Genomic DNA, 17,707 nt, shown 5'->3' with positions numbered 1-17,707 from the left:
GGGCCAGGGGCGGGGCGAGGCCGAGGTCCATTGCGGAGTCAGGTTTGGAGGCTGACGTTAGCCCTGGGGGGACTGGGAAGGGGTGGGGCTTGGGACTGGGGCGGGGCCGGGTCCCGGGGCGGAGCCAAGATTGTAGTCCTACTGTAGTCCTGGTGGGGCGGGGCGAGGGAGGGGCCGGAACTGGGGCTGGGCCGAGACCCGGGGCGGAGCCAGGGCTGGAGTCTTGCGGGACGGGACGGGGCGGGGAGGGGCGGGGAGGGGCGGGGAGGGGCGGGACCGGGGCGGGGAGGGGCGGGACCGGGGCGGGGCTGGGACTCGGTGCGAAGCAAAGGTGAGTTTCGAGCGGCAGGGCGGGGGCGGGGCCGGGGCCAAGTGCGGAGCAAAGGACTGAGTCTGGCGGGGTGGGGCGGGCCGGGCCAGGGCTGGGTCTGGGGCGGGGCTTGCTTAGACGGGGCGGAGGAAGGGGCGGTGCCGGGGCGGGCCGGGGCTAGAATGGTCTCAGAACTGCCGAGGGCTGGAGGGAAAGCAACGGGAGGGGCGGAGGGAGGGGATTCGGCAGCTCCAGCTCAGCTCGCTCGGCGCACCCACGCCTCGCTGCCCAGCTTCCTGCCCCCCACCTGGGCATGCGCCCCCCACCCCACCGGCCCCCCAGAACCCGCGCCATCCCCCGGAGCCTCCCCAGAGCTGGCCGCGCAGGATGGGCGCCCTCAGGCCCACGCTGCTGCTGCCGTCGCCGCCGCTGCTGCTGCTGCTGCTAATGCTAGGTAAGTCAGGCCCCCGTTCCGGTTCCCGGCCCCGCCGGGCAGGTGCCTGCCACCCAGCACGTCCCGAGCATTTCGGGGCTCCTCACATCCTCCTCCGTCAGGGGTACCTCCAGCCTCCCCGGGGACGGCGGCCAGCTGCGCTTTGTGGCTGCCCGCCGAGCCAGTCTTGGGAAGAGTGCAGGCTCCCCAGCTCTAAGTCAGGGAGTGGGGCACAGGGAGGACCCACTAAAGTGCTGCCCCAGGCACTGCTTGGCCTCCTGGGGCAGGCCCCACTTCTCAGCTAGCATACCCACGTCCTGGGGTCGCTGCACCAAATGCTGCGACTCCTTTCTGCCCCACACTCAGCTCCAGGCCTGGCCTTGGGTGCCCGCCCTGCGTGGGCAGTGCCTGCCCAGCTTCATAATTGCCCTAGAGTTGGCTGGAGGCCCAGAGGCCAGTTCTGCCCACGATCTTTGAAGTAAGTCTCTCCCAATTGCGCTCCACACACTTCATCAACTGGGGGCAGTTCTCTCTCTCACCCCCATCTCCACCCCAGGTTGGGTCCCTCTTTGCCCTTCTTCCTCTCTCCCAAATGGCACTTGGCTCTGCAGCCACCCATCAGTTTTCACACCCGCTTAGTTCCAGCTTCCTTGCCTCAGGAGAAACCAGGTTCCATGGAGACTGATCCTGGGATCTCAAAGCACCTTGTGCCTGCTGTGGTGGGTGTTCATGGTGGGTTGTTCTGGGCTAATCTTGCATGGATGCATGGGGGTAATGACAGTGGAATTGTTTTTGGCCTGAACTGGAAGGCTGCCTGTAGGAGGTGGTCTGGGGAAGAGTATGGCGTGGAGAAGTGAAACTGCCAGTACAGATGTTGATGAGGCTGAAGCCCTTGAAATGAGAGTGAAGCGTGGAGGTGGGGATGGTGACTTCAGAGCTGCTGTTGTCAAGGCAGAGGCTGAAGGTAGCCCCAGCTGCCTGTTTCTAGACCAGGGCTCCACAGTGGCACCAAGCAAAGCCTTCCCCTGCTACAGGTCCCTGGGCCCTGCAGGGCTAGGATGAGTCCTCTCCTTGGTCCCTGGGCAGGTGGCAGGAGGATGTACAGAGAGGAAGGCTCTGTGGGACCTGGGTTGCCTAGCACTTGCTGTGTTTTCCCCAGTGGGCAGCATGGAGCAGGGAGGAGCCCAGGGAGGTGGGGAAGTGCTGGCCTGTGGTTGAAAAAGGAGCACGCAGACGTCTGAGCACCCACTGCCTGTGGGCACTTACATTCATTTCACAAGTGAGGAAATTGAAGTAACTTGCCCCAGAGAGCACATTTAGTGAGTATTAGGGCTAGGATTTGAACACAGATCTGATTCCAAAGCAGGCCTCTTTGCTCTCCCTTTCCTCGCTGCAACTAATACAGAGGAGGGGAGAGAGAGCTGTGTGGCAACTGATTTCCTAAGGCTGTGGAGGTAACTTTCCCATGGGGATCTCCAAGCATCAGCAGTTGTGGAGCCAGGAAGATGGGAGGGGGCCTTCTGAGCAGTCTGCCCCGAGGCAGTCAGGGAAGGTGTCAGCTTGGCCGTCTCTACCATCACCCTGATTATGAAACTTGCCTGGCCTGGGGCAGGGCTCTCCTGAGTCACATACGCACTCATGCACGGTCGGAGCTGGAGCTCTTAGTTCTCCTCCAGTGTGGAAACCGAGGCCTAGGACAGAAAGAGACTGGATCCCAGGCCACACAGCTGGGCATGGGGATGGTGCTGGAATCTCACTTCCTGATTGACAGCCTGTGCCCTTAACAACAGACCATGAGTTCTCCCTGTGACTCAGCCAGAGGATAAAGGAAGGGGCTAGGAGCCCAGCAGCAAGGGTGGGGAAGTTCAGAGGAGCCATTCTAGAGAAGCTGGAGGGTAGAGTTTGACCACAGACTCTTGGGCATTTTCCTCTAGCTTCTGCAGAAAGTCCATGGTATCCCCCTGGGAGGCCTAAAAGTGACACTCTGGTTGGTGAGGTCAGTCCCTTCAGGCCTGGCCTTGGAGTTTCCCCATTTTCCTCCCTGGTTTTGCCCCTCTGGAGGAGTGTGTGGAAGCCATCTAGGGACAGCATGATCTTGGCTAAGATATTATACTTTTCCTGCCTTACCTTTCTCATCTGTAAAATGGGGAGGGGGGACGGGTAGCCTAGCCCTCTTTACATTCTGAGGTTCTGCGATTTTATCTAGTGGGAGCTATGGAAGGAGAGAAGGGAGGAGCTAAGCCCTCTAAGTCTGCCAGGAGTATCTGCTGGGGTAGAGTTGGGCATAGGGGTGGAGTAGGGTGAAGAAGAGAGGTTTGGCCTTTCTGAAGGGAGAGAGATGAGAAGGGGCAGCTTGGGATTTAATGCCTCCCTACAGAAAGAGAGCCATATATGTAAATGAATGCATACCATATGCAAATGAAGGCTTTGTTAAGGAACTGGGGCAGGCGCCTTGTGTGTCTGCTGGGCTAGCCAGGAAGGTTGGCAGGTACTGGAGGAGGGGATCTTCTGCCCCAATGGCGAGAGCAGAGCCTGGACCTGGCCCCAGAAGCCCCAGCTGCCTGGGCAGCCCTGTGGGGTGAGAGAAGCAGTGAGCTCATGGCGCAGCTGGAGGGGGGAGGGCATTGTGTGGTGAGAACTGACTGGGCCTGTGCCCTTTCCAGCTAGGGTCACTGGCTCCATTGTCTGGTCCAGGTGACACAGCTGAGCCAACTAGCACTTCTGAGCAAGACTGCCAGCTCCCCTCAAGCAAAGGGGAGGGACATGTAGTCTCAGCATCCCCCAGCCAGAAGGCTCCCCTGGCCAGGCACTGAGGAAGGAATGGCAGACATGGAGGTGGGTGAGTGGCAGGGACAGATCAAGGTTTAGCTGGAACCAAAGCCTGGTTAGGTCAGGAATCAGATGTACTCCTTTCTGCCTTCAGGCGCTCTGCTTCTAGTCCACCAGAAATGGGATGCATCTAGGTGCCAAGGCAATCCTGGGCCCGTGCCACCTTCTTGAGATCCAGGTGTCTTATATCACAGCATTCCTTTCCTATTCTCAGAACAGGGTCCAAGCTGTGGACCATCTTCCCCAGGTGTCCTTTCCTTTTGTAGGCAGAGATCAAGAATGGTGCTTGTGGTGGCAGAGGGCATGGAATGGGGAACCAGGCATCTCCAACTTCTTCTGCCTTTCCCTACAGGAATGGGATGCTGGGCCCGGGAGGTGCTGGTCCCCGAGGGGCCCTTGTACCGCGTGACTGGAACAGCTGTCTCCATCTCCTGCAATGTGACCGGCTACGAGGGACCTGCCCAGCAGAACTTCGAGTGGTTCCTGTATAGGCCTGAGGCCCCAGATACTGCACTGGGCATTGTCAGTACCAAGGATACCCAGTTCTCCTATGCTATCTTCAAGTCCCGAGTGGTGGCGGGTGAGGTGCAGGTGCAGCGCCTACAAGGTGATGCTGTGGTGCTCAAGATTGCCCGCCTGCAGGCCCAGGATGCTGGCATTTATGAGTGCCACACCCCCTCCACTGATACCCGCTACCTGGGCAGCTACAGCGGCAAGGTGGAGCTGAGAGGTACTGGGCCCTGGGATGGGGTGGGGCCACACACCCTCTCAAGGCAGAAAGTCAAAGCCACAAGTGACCTATCTAACTGCCCCTTAGGTTTTGTAGCCAAGGAACTTGAGGCCCAAAGAGGTTAAGTGACTTGCACAAAGTCGCCCAATAACTCAGTGACTGATATGGGACTCAAACCCAGATTGCCTCACCCAGGCCAGTGCTTGTCTTATCATATCAAGACCCCTCCTGGGAGAAGAAGGGTCCTTAAGTTGTCCATTCCCCTTTCCATTCCCAAGAACGAGGAAGACTATTGGGTTGAATAGACTCTACTCCTGGACAGTACAGGACCCAGATCTGGCAAAGAGAGTAGAGTTAGGGAAGGAGTGAGACCGTGTGACATTCTCACTAAGTTTCTTTGTGTTCTGAGAAGGAAGACAGAACCACTTTTCCCAGTATTTCAAACAGGGGTCAGTCTCGAACATAGAACCAACATGGGCTGGTTCTATGAACTTCAACAAGTATTTATTGAGTGCCTGTGCTGTGCCCAGTACTGCACTTGGCACCACTGAGTTACAGAGGAAATAATACAACATGCAATCTTTGCCCTCTGAGAGCTCACAGTCTATTTAGGGAGATAGGCTGTACACAGGAAACAGTAACAAGGGCTGCCAGCTCCCAGCCCTCCCTCACTCCAGCTGTTCTCTCCAGTTCTTCCAGATGCCCTCCAGGTGTCTGCTGCCCCCCCAGGGCCCCGAGGCCGCCAGGCCCCAACCTCACCCCCACGCCTGATGGTGCATGAGGGGCAGGAGCTGGCACTGGGCTGCCTGGCGAGGACAAGCACACAGAAGCACACACACCTGGCTGTGTCCTTTGGGCGATCTGTGCCTGAGGCACCAGTTGGGCGAGCAACTCTGCAGGAAGTGGTGGGAATCCGGTCAGACTTGGCCGTGGAGGCCGGAGCTCCCTATGCTGAGCGACTGGCTGCAGGGGAGCTTCGTCTGGGCAAGGAAGGGACCGATCGGTACCGCATGGTAGTAGGGGGTGCCCAGGCAGGGGACGCAGGCACCTACCACTGCACTGCCGCTGAGTGGATTCAGGATCCTGATGGCAGCTGGGCCCAGATCGCAGAGAAAAGGGCTGTCCTGGCCCACGTGGACGTGCAGACACTGTGTAAGTACCACTTATACATCCCACTGTGGGAGCTGGGAGGGACAGTATCCTGGTGGGCGCTGTGGCCACAGGGGGTACCAGATAGCTATCATCTGACTCCAAGGAACTCATCTTCCACAGAGTGAGCAGCCTTGTTAGCATTTCTTCCCCCTCTGCCCTTGATGGGTTTTCTCTGCTCAGAAATTGGGTATAGAGATAGGAGGCCCCTGGCTGAGGGGTGAGATTCAAGCCCCCAAGTAGAAAGATGATCATACCCAGTGAGGGGCAGACAGGAGGTTTTGAAGTTGCTGCTGTCAAGGAGGAAACAGAAAATTGGGAATCAGGTGCCTCTGTGTCCCCTCCTGCCTCCATGACACCTCTTCCCCTTCCTGTGTTTCAGCCAGCCAGCTGGCAGTAACAGTGGGGCCTGGTGAACGTCGGATCGGCCCAGGGGAGCCCTTGGAACTGCTGTGCAATGTGTCAGGGGCACTTCCCCCAGCAGGCCGTCATGCTGCATACTCTGTAGGTTGGGAGATGGCACCTGCGGGGGCACCTGGGCCTGGCCGCCTGGTAGCCCAGCTGGACACAGAGGGTGTGGGCAGCCTGGGCCCTGGCTATGAGGGCCGACACATTGCCATGGAGAAGGTGGCATCCAGAACATACCGGCTACGGCTAGAGGCTGCCAGGCCTGGTGATGCGGGCACCTACCGCTGCCTCGCCAAAGCCTATGTTCGGGGGTCTGGGACCCGGCTTCGTGAAGCAGCCAGTGCCCGTTCCCGGCCTCTCCCTGTGCACGTGCGAGAGGAAGGTGAGAGGAGGCTGGGCCCTCGACATGGTTCGAGGATTGTCAACCCCTTTTCCTTCTGTTTCCATGCTCCCCTCCCTCTTCATCAGCTGCTTGCATGCCACAGCCTCACGCTCCTCTTCTCCCAATATTGTGGGAATACCCTGAGTTTCCTGCGGTGGTGCTTGGCAGCAGCTCTAACCCCATGCTTCCTGGCCCTGCACCCTCTGACCCCATGTCCTTTGTTCTGCAGGCGTGGTGCTGGAGGCTGTGGCGTGGCTAGCAGGAGGCACAGTGTACCGGGGGGAGACTGCCTCCCTGCTGTGCAACATCTCTGTGCGGGGTGGCCCCCCAGGACTGCGGCTGGCCGCCAGCTGGTGGGTGGAGCGACCAGAGGACGGAGAGCTCAGCTCTGTCCCTGCCCAGCTGGTGGGTGGCGTGGGCCAGGATGGTGTGGCAGAGCTGGGAGTCCGGCCTGGAGGAGGCCCTGTCAGCGTAGAGCTGGTGGGGCCCCGAAGCCATCGGCTGAGACTGCACAGCTTGGGGCCCGAGGATGAAGGCGTGTACCACTGCGCCCCCAGCGCCTGGGTGCAGCATGCCGACTACAGCTGGTACCAGGCGGGCAGTGCCCGCTCAGGGCCTGTTACAGTCTACCCCTACATGCATGGTAAGTGACACCCCTCCACCCTCTTCACTCTGCCTTCCTCCCGGCCCCTGCAGCTGGCCTTCCCTTCCCATCTTCTCACCCTCCTGCTACTATCTCTCTCCTCCACATCCTATCACATGAAGTCTCAAAAAATCCAACTTCCAGCCCTGCAGTGCCCACCTGCATGGGGTCCTCTGTGGTTGATGCTGACTTGCATGCTGAGGGGGCAGGCTGTGGGCAGGGATAGGGGTGCCTGTGAATGGAGAAGGTGGGTTCAGAGAACTTGATGGGGAATGTGTAGAGGCAAGTGTGATGGGTGGAGGATGATGGCATCCTCTCTGAACAGTCATACTCTCTCCCCCAGCCCTGGACACCCTGTTTGTGCCTCTGCTGGTGGGTACAGGGGTGGCCCTAGTCACTGGTGCCACTGTCCTTGGTACCATCACTTGCTGCTTCATGAAGAGGCTTCGAAAACGGTGATCTCTTACTCCCCAGGTGAGGGAAAAGAACCCCCCAACCTTGTTTTCACTGGGCTTCCCACCACCAAGTCCTGAACCAAGCTGCTCCCTCCCAGGCCCCACCTGGAGGAGGAGTAGGCAGCTCAGATCCACAGGGCCCTGTTAAGGGGTGGAGGCCACGAGGGAGCCCCACGCAGGGCTCTCTGTCCTTAGCTCACGCTGGGCGCCCTTTTCAGGTCTTGCAGGTGTTGACTGTCTTCCGGCCCAGCTCCAAGCCCTCCTCTGGTTGCCTGGACACCCTCTCCCTCTGTCCACTCTTCCTTTAATTTATTTGACTTCCCACTACCCAGAATGGGAGACATGCCTCCCCTTCCCCACTCCTTCCCTCCCAAGCCCCTCCCTCTGGCCTTCTGTTCTTGATCTCATAGGGATCCTATAGGGAGGCCATTCCCCATCCTGGAATTAGTTTTTCTAAAATGTGAATAAACTGGTTTTATAAAAAGCAGGCTTGGCTGTGTCTTCCCTACCATGAGACTGTAAAAGGCTCAGGGTGCACAGTAGGGAGGTGGTTGGGGGTTGACAACCTATTCTGGATGACCCAGGCCTCTCTTCCCACCACAAACACCATCTGGCCTCCGCGGGCCATGCCACCTACCCCAGGAGGGGACACTTGGGTTCCATCTGCTGCCTGAACTGTCAGGGCTGAGACAACTCCTGACTGGACTCCTACTTGGGGAGGGAAGCATAGAAAAGGAGGGCAGGTTCCAGCTGCATGTGGTCCCCCCTCCCCAGCTTCTCCCATGTTAAAGGGCATGGGCCTCCAGGGGCATTGCCTTTTCTGAGCTTCCCAGACTTTCCCCCACTCTTCTTATTCTCCTGGTCAGGCTAGTCTTGGACCTGAGTCCTCCCACTAGGCCCTGGGGCTGCAATTCTTGTTCCTTCTGACTGATAGCAGCAGAATAGAAGCCTCAGAACACAACTGATACTCAGGCTGGGACAACAGGCAGTCAGGGGAGGGCCTGTGTGTCCACAGAGCCATTGCACCCACATGTACTTGCTGTACCTGCATACACCCACTACCCGCATACACCCACTACACCCGCATATACCTGCTACACCCGCATATACCTGCTTCACCTGCCTATACCCACCCTGGGATCTCCTCCCTCCCATCCGTCAGCTTCACCCCTCCTCCAGTGCCCCAGGAGTTTCATGAATTTTCTTGCCTAAGGATTCTCTGATCCTAAAATTCTTACCTGCATGGCACAAAATTCTTACCTGCACGGCACCTTAAGAGGCATCCAGTAGGCCTCCTTCAGTTGTTATTTAAACATTTATTGAGCATTACGAGTTTGCTAAGTGTCATTTTTACAGATGAGGAAACTGAGGCCCAGATATGCGATTTGCCCAGAGTCATAGAGCTAATTAGCAAGTGTCAGGAGTAGGACCTAGGTCTCCTGACTTGTTGCACTGTACAGTGGTGCCCTGAGTGGTGACAGTGGCGAGGAGAGGTGTGGCAGGGTCCCAGTGACTTCAGCAGGCAGGAGGGGCCTTTCCAGCCTCAGTTTCTCTGCTTGTTCAGTTGCAAAGGGTTGGCTCCTGTGTGAGTGCGTGTGTGTGGATACCAAGTAGCCCATCCCCTCTTGTCCAGACTCCCCTGTTTTTCTGAAACCCAAATGAATCCCCATTCCACACCCCAACATCTGTTCTTAGGGGACCAGCCAATACCAGCATTCAGGAATCTCATCTTTGATGACAGGACCCCCTGGTGGCCCTGTGACCTGAGGCAAAGATATCCGTGCTTTGACTGAAAGGAAGGGACTGGGACTTGGGTCCTCTCTGAGTGAACCCAAACTGTCTGGGCTCCTTCCATGGCCCCCTTTCTTGCTTCCAGAGGACCCATAGGACCCTGACTGTGCCCATAGGACCCTGGCTGTGCCCATAGGACCCTGGCTGTCCAGCCTGGAACAGAGAAGACGAGTGCTTTCCCCAGGGGGCTTATGAAAGGGCAGGAGTGGGATGTGGCCAGGGCCAAGGGAGAAGGTTCTTGCTGGGCCAGTGCTGCTGTGTGGGAGACAGGCACTGTCCCAAGGCAGGCTCTCCTGGGCCTACGCTTTTCTCCAGGCCAGCTTCAGGTCCCTTGCACCCCTCTGCCCCTCTCAACTTGCCATTGTTCTTCCCCACCATCCAGGAAGCTGCCGCTGGTGACTGGGATGTGATCAGGAAGCAGGTGGAGGTGGGGTGAGAATATGTGTCTTTGGGACCCCCTGGCCCAGTTGGGCTGACAGCAGGCTGCAGACACATCCAGATGTTCTGACTCCTATCACTTCTCTCAGATTTTCTCCTACATTCAATCCTGCCTCCAGTCCTACAAGGGGTTCTGTCCTTTGCCCCTAAAACCCTTCCTGTTCCACCTCCCCCTGGCCTCCCCAGGAACCCCCTCAAGTCCTTGTGATGGCTTCATCTCTCTGTCGGGCCTGCTCAGCTTCCAGACACCCCCTCCACTTGTCACTGCCCTGTTTCCACTGATGGTTGAGTTCCTGGGCCCAAAGTTAAACTCTTCAGCCTGGGCTTCGGGTCCCTTTCCCACACACAAAACCCCGCCCTTCACATTTCTCTGTCTGCTCCTGTGAGGATCCTCAGCTGCTTCTTAGCTTCTCTCATCTTCCTCTCAGCTACTCCTCAGTTTCTATACCCCATGTCCTGATACGACTTCCAAGTCTTTGCTTAGAGCACAGGTTCTCAAAGTGTGGTCCCCAGTCCAGCAGCAACAGCATGACCTGGGGACTTCTTAGGAATGCACATTTTTCTCTGACTCACCTCTTGGGTCAGAAACCCTTGGAGTGGAGCCCAAAAATCTGTGTTTTAACAAGCCCTCCAGGTGATTCCAATGCACACTGAAGATTTCTAACTCCTGACTTACATATTCCTTATGGCTTACACCGGCCCCAGCCTTCTGATCACCCACACTCCCCCACCCTCCGCGGGACTGCACAGGTTGTCAGTTTGAATCATCCCTTGTTCGGTCGCCACAGGTCGATTCCTCTGTTTTCCCAGGTGCCCCTTATTTTGAGGACAGGAACCAGGTTTCTGAATGTCCACTCCACATGGCACCCAATCAGTGATGTGAATGACTGTGCCCCAAGGACACACTGCTTTCCTAGGGGCTCCCTGTGTCCCAGCTCTAGTGAACCCACTTTCTAGATCTCTCTCTGTCCCTTCCTCCTCAGGAGCTCTCTCCCTCTTCCTGCCTGTGCCTGATACCTGTAAGATCTCACTCCACTGTAAGAAAATAGCCATCGCTGGTTTTCTTTTCCCAGGCCCTTCTCCAGGCCCCAGCTCAGGCACCTCCCTGCTCTGCCTGCTTCCCTGAACTTGCAGACTAAGGTCATTCACACCTTGCTGAGCCCCCTTGCACCCCTTCATCCTGGGGAGGGTGGAGCTAGGAGGGCACCCTCCTCATGTGTCCATCTTGGTGCGGCTCCTTTCTCCTTTGCTTCAGCTTGGCCTACCGTGTCATTAGACAGTTGTGCCATATGTGGGGAGGCTGGCAGAAGAGGTGAGTGGGGACTGCAATCCATTCTACACTCTGCTCCCCAAGCCATGCACCCTGGTTTGGGGCTGTATCTGTCTGGAGGAAAAGGGTTCCTTTTTAGAATTTGCACAGAGGTGTTCTACAGGTTAGTGGCAGCCCTGAGTGAACCAATTGTCTATTGGTCCATTTATGTATCTGTCAGCTGTCTTTATCTGCCACCATCTTCCCATCCAACCCCCAAAAGTCCATCCTTCTGTCCATCCATCCACTCATGAACAAATGTGAAGGTCAAACACAGACTGGCATGTTCACCTGGCCCCACCCTCCATTTCCCTGAAATCAGGACCCCTCCCTTCCATACTGGATTCTAGACTTGAGATTCTGGGGGATGGGGACTTTCCAACGTTAGCACATTTCCAGGGGCTTTGCCTACCTTCTCCTCCTCCTCCTCCTTCTCCTCCGATATGCAGTTCCCCATGTACCTGTGTCTGGCCCCCGGTCTGCCACAGGGGTCCGGAGGAAGCTGGTCACACCTTGGACTCACTTTCTGGGGGTGGCAGGCAGCCATTCTGCTCCTTGTCGGCCCCAGCTTCCCCACCCGCCCCCTCCCCCGCCCCCTCCTCCTCCACCTTCTCATCCAGCCGGCTGGGGATGGACCAGTAGAGATGGGCATCAAGGCGGGCCGCAGCCTCTGCCAGCTCTCGAGCACTGCATGAAGGTGTGGGCACCTCAAAAGTCTCGTGAAAGCTGGCATAGTCCACCTCGTAGAAGCCGTCCTCCAGAGTCAGCACTGACGTGAAGCGGTGGCCCCACAGCACCTCGTCTACCAGGTAGGAGCTCCGAGCTTGGCATGTCATTCCTGAGAGGAGGGGCATGAGTCAGGGGGGATCTCAGCTCCAGGCTTCCCTCTCCTCTTCTCATTCCACCACCCTACTCCCAGCATCCTCCCTTCTATTCCTTCCTAAGGGCTCCCACCTCCCTTTGGTCCAGTCCATTTTCTTCCCCACCCTAGCTCCTGTTCTTACCCAGCTCCCTCACCTCTTCTCCATTTGCCCCAATTCCTCTTCATCTCCAGCTCTTTTTTCCCCTCTTGTCATTTGGTGATGCCAGCCAAAAAAAGCTTAACCTTGAAACTAACCTTGGGGATCATCCAGTCCAACTTCTCACTCCATATAGGGCTCCCCAAAGGAGCATTTCTAACAATGGGCATCTGGCTTGTGCTTGATTACCTCCCAGGATTGATAGCTCACCACTTCATAAAGGACCCACTCCTTTGTATGATAGCTCTAATAGGTGGGTTGTTCTTTATACAGAGCTAAAACCTGTCCCCTGGGATTTCCAACCCTTAGCATCATTCCTCTCCCACTTCACAGTCCTTTGAGTATCTGAAAACAGGAGTCTCAGATTCCCTCATGTTTTCTCTTCTTGACTTAACATCCCTGGCTTCCTCCACGATTCCTCATTTGATCTGGTTTTCCAAAATTCTACTTGTTTGATTACAAGCCAGAATGGCCAAGGAGGGCCCTTTAAGCATTTTGAGTGTAGTAAATTTTCCAACTGTGGCCTGCTCCGCGCATAAGAGAAGGTGCACCATCTCTCTCTTCTGGCCATGACGCTTTCACTAATAGGGCCCAGGATAACATTACATAATCATTTTGGAGGCTGCATCACATTGCTACGACATCAAGCCTGTAGCCAACTAAAACTCCCAGTTCTTTTTTTCACCAGTGCTCTTCCATGCTGTGCTTACATAAGTGATTTTTTTAAAGCCTAAATGTAGAATTTTATATTTATTCCTTTTAAATGTCATCTTGCTGGGGTTTGGCTCATTATTCTTGCTTTTCAAAAGTGTCTTGAATCCTGACTGTCTCACCCAAAATATTACCATCCTTTCCAGCTTTATCTCTCTAGAAAAACAGACAGATTCCTATCCTTATCTCCTCTGTCCTCGTCCTCCCTGTCCGGGGCCTGTGTCTTATCTTCCTGTTGGACTGGTGCACCCCTCAGGGCAGGTCATTCTCCTTTCTGTCACAGGGTCTTGCCCCCAACCAGTATCCATCTCGGAACAAGGGGAAACAGAAGAGTGAACATTAGCTAACCGGAGAGTGGCTGTCAGCTCAGCTCAGAAAGCCTGGCCCTGAGACATTGGTATTTCTCAGTGAAGCTGGGATAGAAAATATTCAGTGGGAGAGAGAAGAAAGAGGCATAAGGGACACTGGGCAGAGAAGGGCTTCGAGGAGGAGAGGGCAGGGCTGGGGGTACAAAGAGAAAAGAGGGCCGGGCAGGAACTTCACTGGAGGGTGAGGGGCCTGCCTGAGATACTGGCAAAAAAGGAGTGACAGCTGGAGAGAGAGAGAGGAAAGGGAACGGGGTGAATGGGGGAAGGGGAAAGAGTCGGGGTTAAGCAGGAATGGGAACAGTGATGGGGAGGTGGGGTTGGGGTGTGAAGCGGAGGCTCAGCCTAAAGGGGCCAGGGAAAGCATCTGAAGGCACCAGCTTGTCAGCGAAGCCGGCAGGGAGCATCAGCAACTCTGGCGTCAGAAGCAGGGACTGCCGCGCCCCCTAGTGGGCCTTTGGTCCTCCACCCGCAGTTTCCTCATCCTCATCCATCCTCTAGATCTCAAGTCCTAAGTAAACTCCTTTGCGACTCCTGTAACACTGGTCTTTTCCCACCTGCTTCCAAAGCCTTCACTGTGTAGGTCTGGGTTGGACTTATTGACATCACAGATGAGTTGCCAGTTCCTTTTGGAAAAGGGCTAGAAATGGTAACATCATCTATATCCCTTGTCAGTGGAAATGGATGAATTGGGAAACCGAGGCAGAAGTGAGACCAGGTATTAAGCTCCCCTCAAGATCCAGCCTAGAAATAACTCAGGCAATGGAAAACCTTCACCGTCAAATTCCAGGGGCCTGAACCTGGCTGCAGTGAGAAAACCCCTGAACCTAACCCCTCCTTCCAACTCGGGACCACTAAATATTGAAGCCACATTGCCTGTGTCCAATCCAGGCATGGCCACTTATTGGCTTAGGAAAGTGGACAATTTCCTTAACTTCTCATTGGAGCAATCTCATCTCTGAAAATTGAGCACAATTACAAGAAGTTACCTTTAATCTTGTTAGGATTAAATCGACTCAGAGGTGGAAAGTGCTTTGGAACTGTGCATGACACAGGGTGAGTACTGGCTGAGCACTAGCTATTATTACTCTCCCTATTCCAAGTGACACATTCCTCTGGGCCCAGGGCCCCACGCCAGTGCCATTTCGAAGAATTCCTCCAAGCTTTCTTTTGGCCTTCTGCAGCGTTGCTCGGTTCCACCTCCACCCCCGACCCCTGTCTCACCTCACTCTGTCATCCTCCACCAGCCCCTCCACCCATCCTCCCCACCTCCCCTGGCCCCTCGTCTTGCCCCTGCCTTCCTGGGCCCTGCCCACCCTCTGCCAGCCCCGCTCCCCTCCCCAGGCCCGCTCCTACCCGTGGCTTCCACCATGCCCTCGAGGATGACAACGATCTCGAAGTCGTCCCTCTCGAGGGCACGGCGCGACGCCTCCCAGAAGGGGCTGGCAGCGTCGATCTCGTGGCTGATAACCAGCGGCGAGACGAGGAAGAGGCGGTCGTCTCCCGTGTCGAAGCCCACGCTGAGGTCGGTCTGGTGCAGCGGGATAAACTCGCCCTCCAGCGTCTGGCGCGAGCGGATGAGCTTGGCGCGGATGGAGGCCTCCACTATGTGTGAGGAGCGCAAGTCGCCCACGCGGAACATGAGGCAGAGGCGCCCGTCGCGTAGCGACACCACGGCGTGCGAGGAGAAGACGAGCGTGGCGGCGCGCTTGTTGGGCTGAGAGATCTTGACGAACATGCAGCCCACCATGAAGGCGTTCACCATGGAGCCCAGGATGGCCTGCAGCAGCAGCAGCACGATGCCCTCGGGGCACTGGTCGGTGATGACGCGGTGCCCGTAGCCGATGGTGGTCTCGGTCTCGATGGAGAAGAGGAAGGCGGCCACAAAGCCGTTGAGGTTGTTGACGCACGGCGTCCACGCGGTGTCCTCCAGGTGCTCCAGGTCGCCGCGGCCGTAGGCGATCAGCCACCAGATGGCGCCGAAGAAGAGCCAGGTGAGCGCATAGGCCAGCACGAAGAACAACAGGCTGAGGCGCCACTGCAGGTCCACCAGCGTGGTGAACAGGTCGGTCAGGTAGCGGTATGTCTCGCGCACGTTGCCCTGCTGCACGTTGCACCTGCCATCCTTCTCCACGTAGCGCTGGCGGCCGCGGCGCCGCGGCGGCTCCTCCGGCCCGGGCGAGAAGGCAGCGTTCTCCTGCGCCATGGCGGCCGCGTCAGGGCGAGCGCTGCGGGCGCCTGGAGTGCGGCGGGGGCCCGAGCTGCCGCCACCCGCCGCGCGTCGCTGGGCGCCTCGGCGGCGTCGGGGATCCTGGAGGGGCTTAATAAAGGTTTGCCGAATGAGTGGCCCCTCGGGAGATGGGGAGACACGGGACATCAGGGCCAGCACCGAGCCCTGAGGGCCCTGGGCGAGTCCCTTCGTGTTTCCCAGCCTCTATTTCTGGGAATAACACATTCAGCCCTAACTGCCCCCCAGGCTCAGAAAGTGGTGAGGGTCAAATGGAATAATGTACCTGAACTGGATAGAACTGTAGAAGTTCCACGATGATTTTCAGGGGAAAGAGGTACCAGGGATCTTGGTGCCATCACCTCCAGCTGGGGTGTGCAGCACCTCTAGGGCAGCCCCGGGGCCAAAGACCCAGGCCCAGATCCCCCTAGTGACTTCCTGAAATCACTAGACTGGGGGCTTTTTGGGGAGGGGGGCAGGCTGGTAATGGAGCTTTCCCTGCCCTAAGGATTTCCACCATCTCTTCCCCAGCTGTAGCCAGTGCAACCACCAATGGCTCTCCTCGCAGGCTGTTTTGAAGTTCACCCCAAGACTGACACACAGTCTTTCTCATTCTTCCCTCCTTGGACCTCACTCACTCCACTCCACTCCCTCCCCTCAACACGCTTACAAAGGAGAAAAAAGTGAAAGCCGTGGAAAGTCAGTGGAAACCCTCCAGTGCACAAGGGTGGAACATTAGGAAATTGCCACTAGAAATCCTCCCTGAGACCTACCCCCGATCACTGCTGCTCTTGGGCCAGCCCCATTTCCCTTGGGTTTTTTCTCCTACTGGAGACAGCTTGCAAATGGGGAGGGGAACTGGAAGATCCCCACACAGAGGCCTGGGAAAGGAAGCCCAGAGTTATCAAGAGTTAGGCTCATATCCCTCTGGGATCCTATTCTTCATGAGAGACATGGAATCAGATCAAGTGAAGCACCAAGCACCCACATTTATTTCCCCACTCCCTCTAGTTATATTTTCCCCCAGCCTCTTACTTCCCATGGACTATCCTAACACCAGCCCCGCCCCCACCTGCCATATGCCCCAAAGCCCACATTCCAAGTGAAGCCCACCTGCTTTTGCTTCACATGCTTCCCTCTGAGGAGTTCTCTGAGCTGCAATCTGCTCTGAGAGAGGTCCAAAGCCCTTCCCCAAAGCACCCAGGGTCCTCTGGGAGATATGGACCATACAGGGAAAGGTTTAGAATAAGGATTTGGGACTCTTCTACCTTCCCTTCTCTTTCCTGGGAATGATCCTCTCCTCCCACTCCACGGAAACGTGGGCTGGCTAGTGGGTGGGGGATGGAGGAGTGTGCCATAGGAACCACAGATGGCCTGGATGGTTGACCAGGTCCTGGGGAGAAACTGCCTGGGTATGTGACTCTAAACCTAGCACTCTAGCATTTTATGTTCTGGGGTGAGGTGCTGTGCAGTCAGCACTCTGGAGAGGGTATGTGTGTGTGTGTGTGTGTTGGGGTAGAGAGAGCAGGAAGAGAAATCAAAATGAAATGGCTTTGAGCTTAGGGGCACCCCCTGCATTTATTGTCCATGGAGTCAGGGGACACAGGGTCCAAGAGCCCCATGGCAATGGAAGATTAGGGTCTCCCCTGCCCCCGACAATGAGCTTCCTTTTCCTTCCCTGAAACTCAGATGTCCTTAGGAAGAGTAAGCATTGACTGGCTCAGAGACCCCAGGTCATGCAGAAAACGACCCTGCTCTCATCATCCTAGCTTTAGTTCCAGGTAGGCTTCCAGATGTTCTCTCAGGGTCATAAGTAATCTGACCCCCAGTCGGCCTGCTTAGGCAGATCTGTTTGCCCAGGGATGGGGAAGGAACCCCAATGTCTGATCACCCCCAGAACTCTCTCACTCTCCATTGCCCCAGGGATCTAGGCAAACCTTATTTTGAATGTGTCCCAAATCCTGTCTTCCTGAGTGGGGGACTGCATTTTTCTCAGGGGAAGGGAAAGTGTGAAATTGTTACCTCTATCCCAAGATCAAGGACTTGATTTCTCCATCTTCCCTCCAAGAATTTCAGTTCCTCCAACCTACTCCTTATTTCTTGTGCATGCTATGACCCCTTTGCAGACGATCGCAGTACCACTTTTCCTGGGCCCCTCTTCCTCCCTCTAGAGATCTGGGGAGTAAGGGGGCTCATTTTTTGGAAGGAGAGACCTGGTGTAAACTCCCCCAAGAACCAGCTCCTCCCAAACCCCCACTTGCCTTGGAAATAGGGGCCCAAACCCCAAGTCCCCCGCAACTCAACTCACAGCACGTGGAGAGGAGAGTAGCCGGCAGCAGAGACCCCTGGGGGGTGGCGTCCATGCCCCTGACACCGCCCCCCCCACGGGCCCCCTGAAGGGTGGGAGCCGCAGACACCGCTGTTTCTCCTAAATGTAGCGGCGGCTCTGACTAGGACTTGCTATCTGTGTCATCCCTACTTCCCAGGCTCCCCTGCTCCTCTCTCGTT

At 56.6% G+C, this 17,707-nt stretch overlaps 2 protein-coding genes across 4 annotated transcripts; one reads left to right on the top strand and one right to left on the bottom strand.

Moving 5' to 3' along the window:
* The first annotated feature begins 341 nt into the window (after window positions 1–341).
* Window positions 342–7,827, top strand: IGSF8 (immunoglobulin superfamily member 8). 3 transcript variants are annotated; one of them, XM_025358341.1, is made up of 8 exons: window positions 342–372; window positions 653–764; window positions 3,925–4,302; window positions 4,993–5,454; window positions 5,834–6,241; window positions 6,471–6,884; window positions 7,228–7,358; window positions 7,558–7,826. In XM_025358341.1, the coding sequence occupies exons 2-7, from the start codon at window positions 698–700 to the stop codon at window positions 7,341–7,343; spliced, it is 1,845 nt and encodes a 614-aa protein (XP_025214126.1). In that variant the 5' UTR covers window positions 342–372; window positions 653–697; the 3' UTR covers window positions 7,344–7,358; window positions 7,558–7,826. The 3 variants fall into 3 exon arrangements, 2 of the variants coding, with proteins under 2 accessions (XP_025214126.1, XP_025214131.1); XM_025358346.1 differs by lacking the exon at window positions 342–372 and having other exon boundaries at window positions 484–764; window positions 7,535–7,827; XR_003115752.1 differs by lacking the exons at window positions 342–372; window positions 653–764 and having other exon boundaries at window positions 3,733–4,302; window positions 5,834–6,884.
* An 808-nt stretch (window positions 7,828–8,635) lies between these two features.
* Window positions 8,636–17,635, bottom strand: KCNJ9 (potassium voltage-gated channel subfamily J member 9). Its single transcript, XM_025353822.1, has 3 exons — window positions 17,508–17,635; window positions 14,329–15,292; window positions 8,636–11,715 (listed from the first exon to the last, which is right to left on the bottom strand). Exons 2-3 carry the CDS (start codon window positions 15,176–15,178, stop codon window positions 11,384–11,386), a joined length of 1,182 nt encoding a protein of 393 aa, XP_025209607.1. The 5' UTR covers window positions 15,179–15,292; window positions 17,508–17,635; the 3' UTR covers window positions 8,636–11,383.
* Window positions 17,636–17,707: the final 72 nt, after the last annotated feature.

This window comes from Theropithecus gelada, chromosome 1, assembly GCF_003255815.1.
Source record: "Theropithecus gelada isolate Dixy chromosome 1, Tgel_1.0, whole genome shotgun sequence".
Lineage (NCBI taxonomy): Eukaryota > Metazoa > Chordata > Mammalia > Primates > Cercopithecidae > Theropithecus > Theropithecus gelada.
This window is presented reverse-complemented; position numbering and strand designations above follow the sequence as displayed.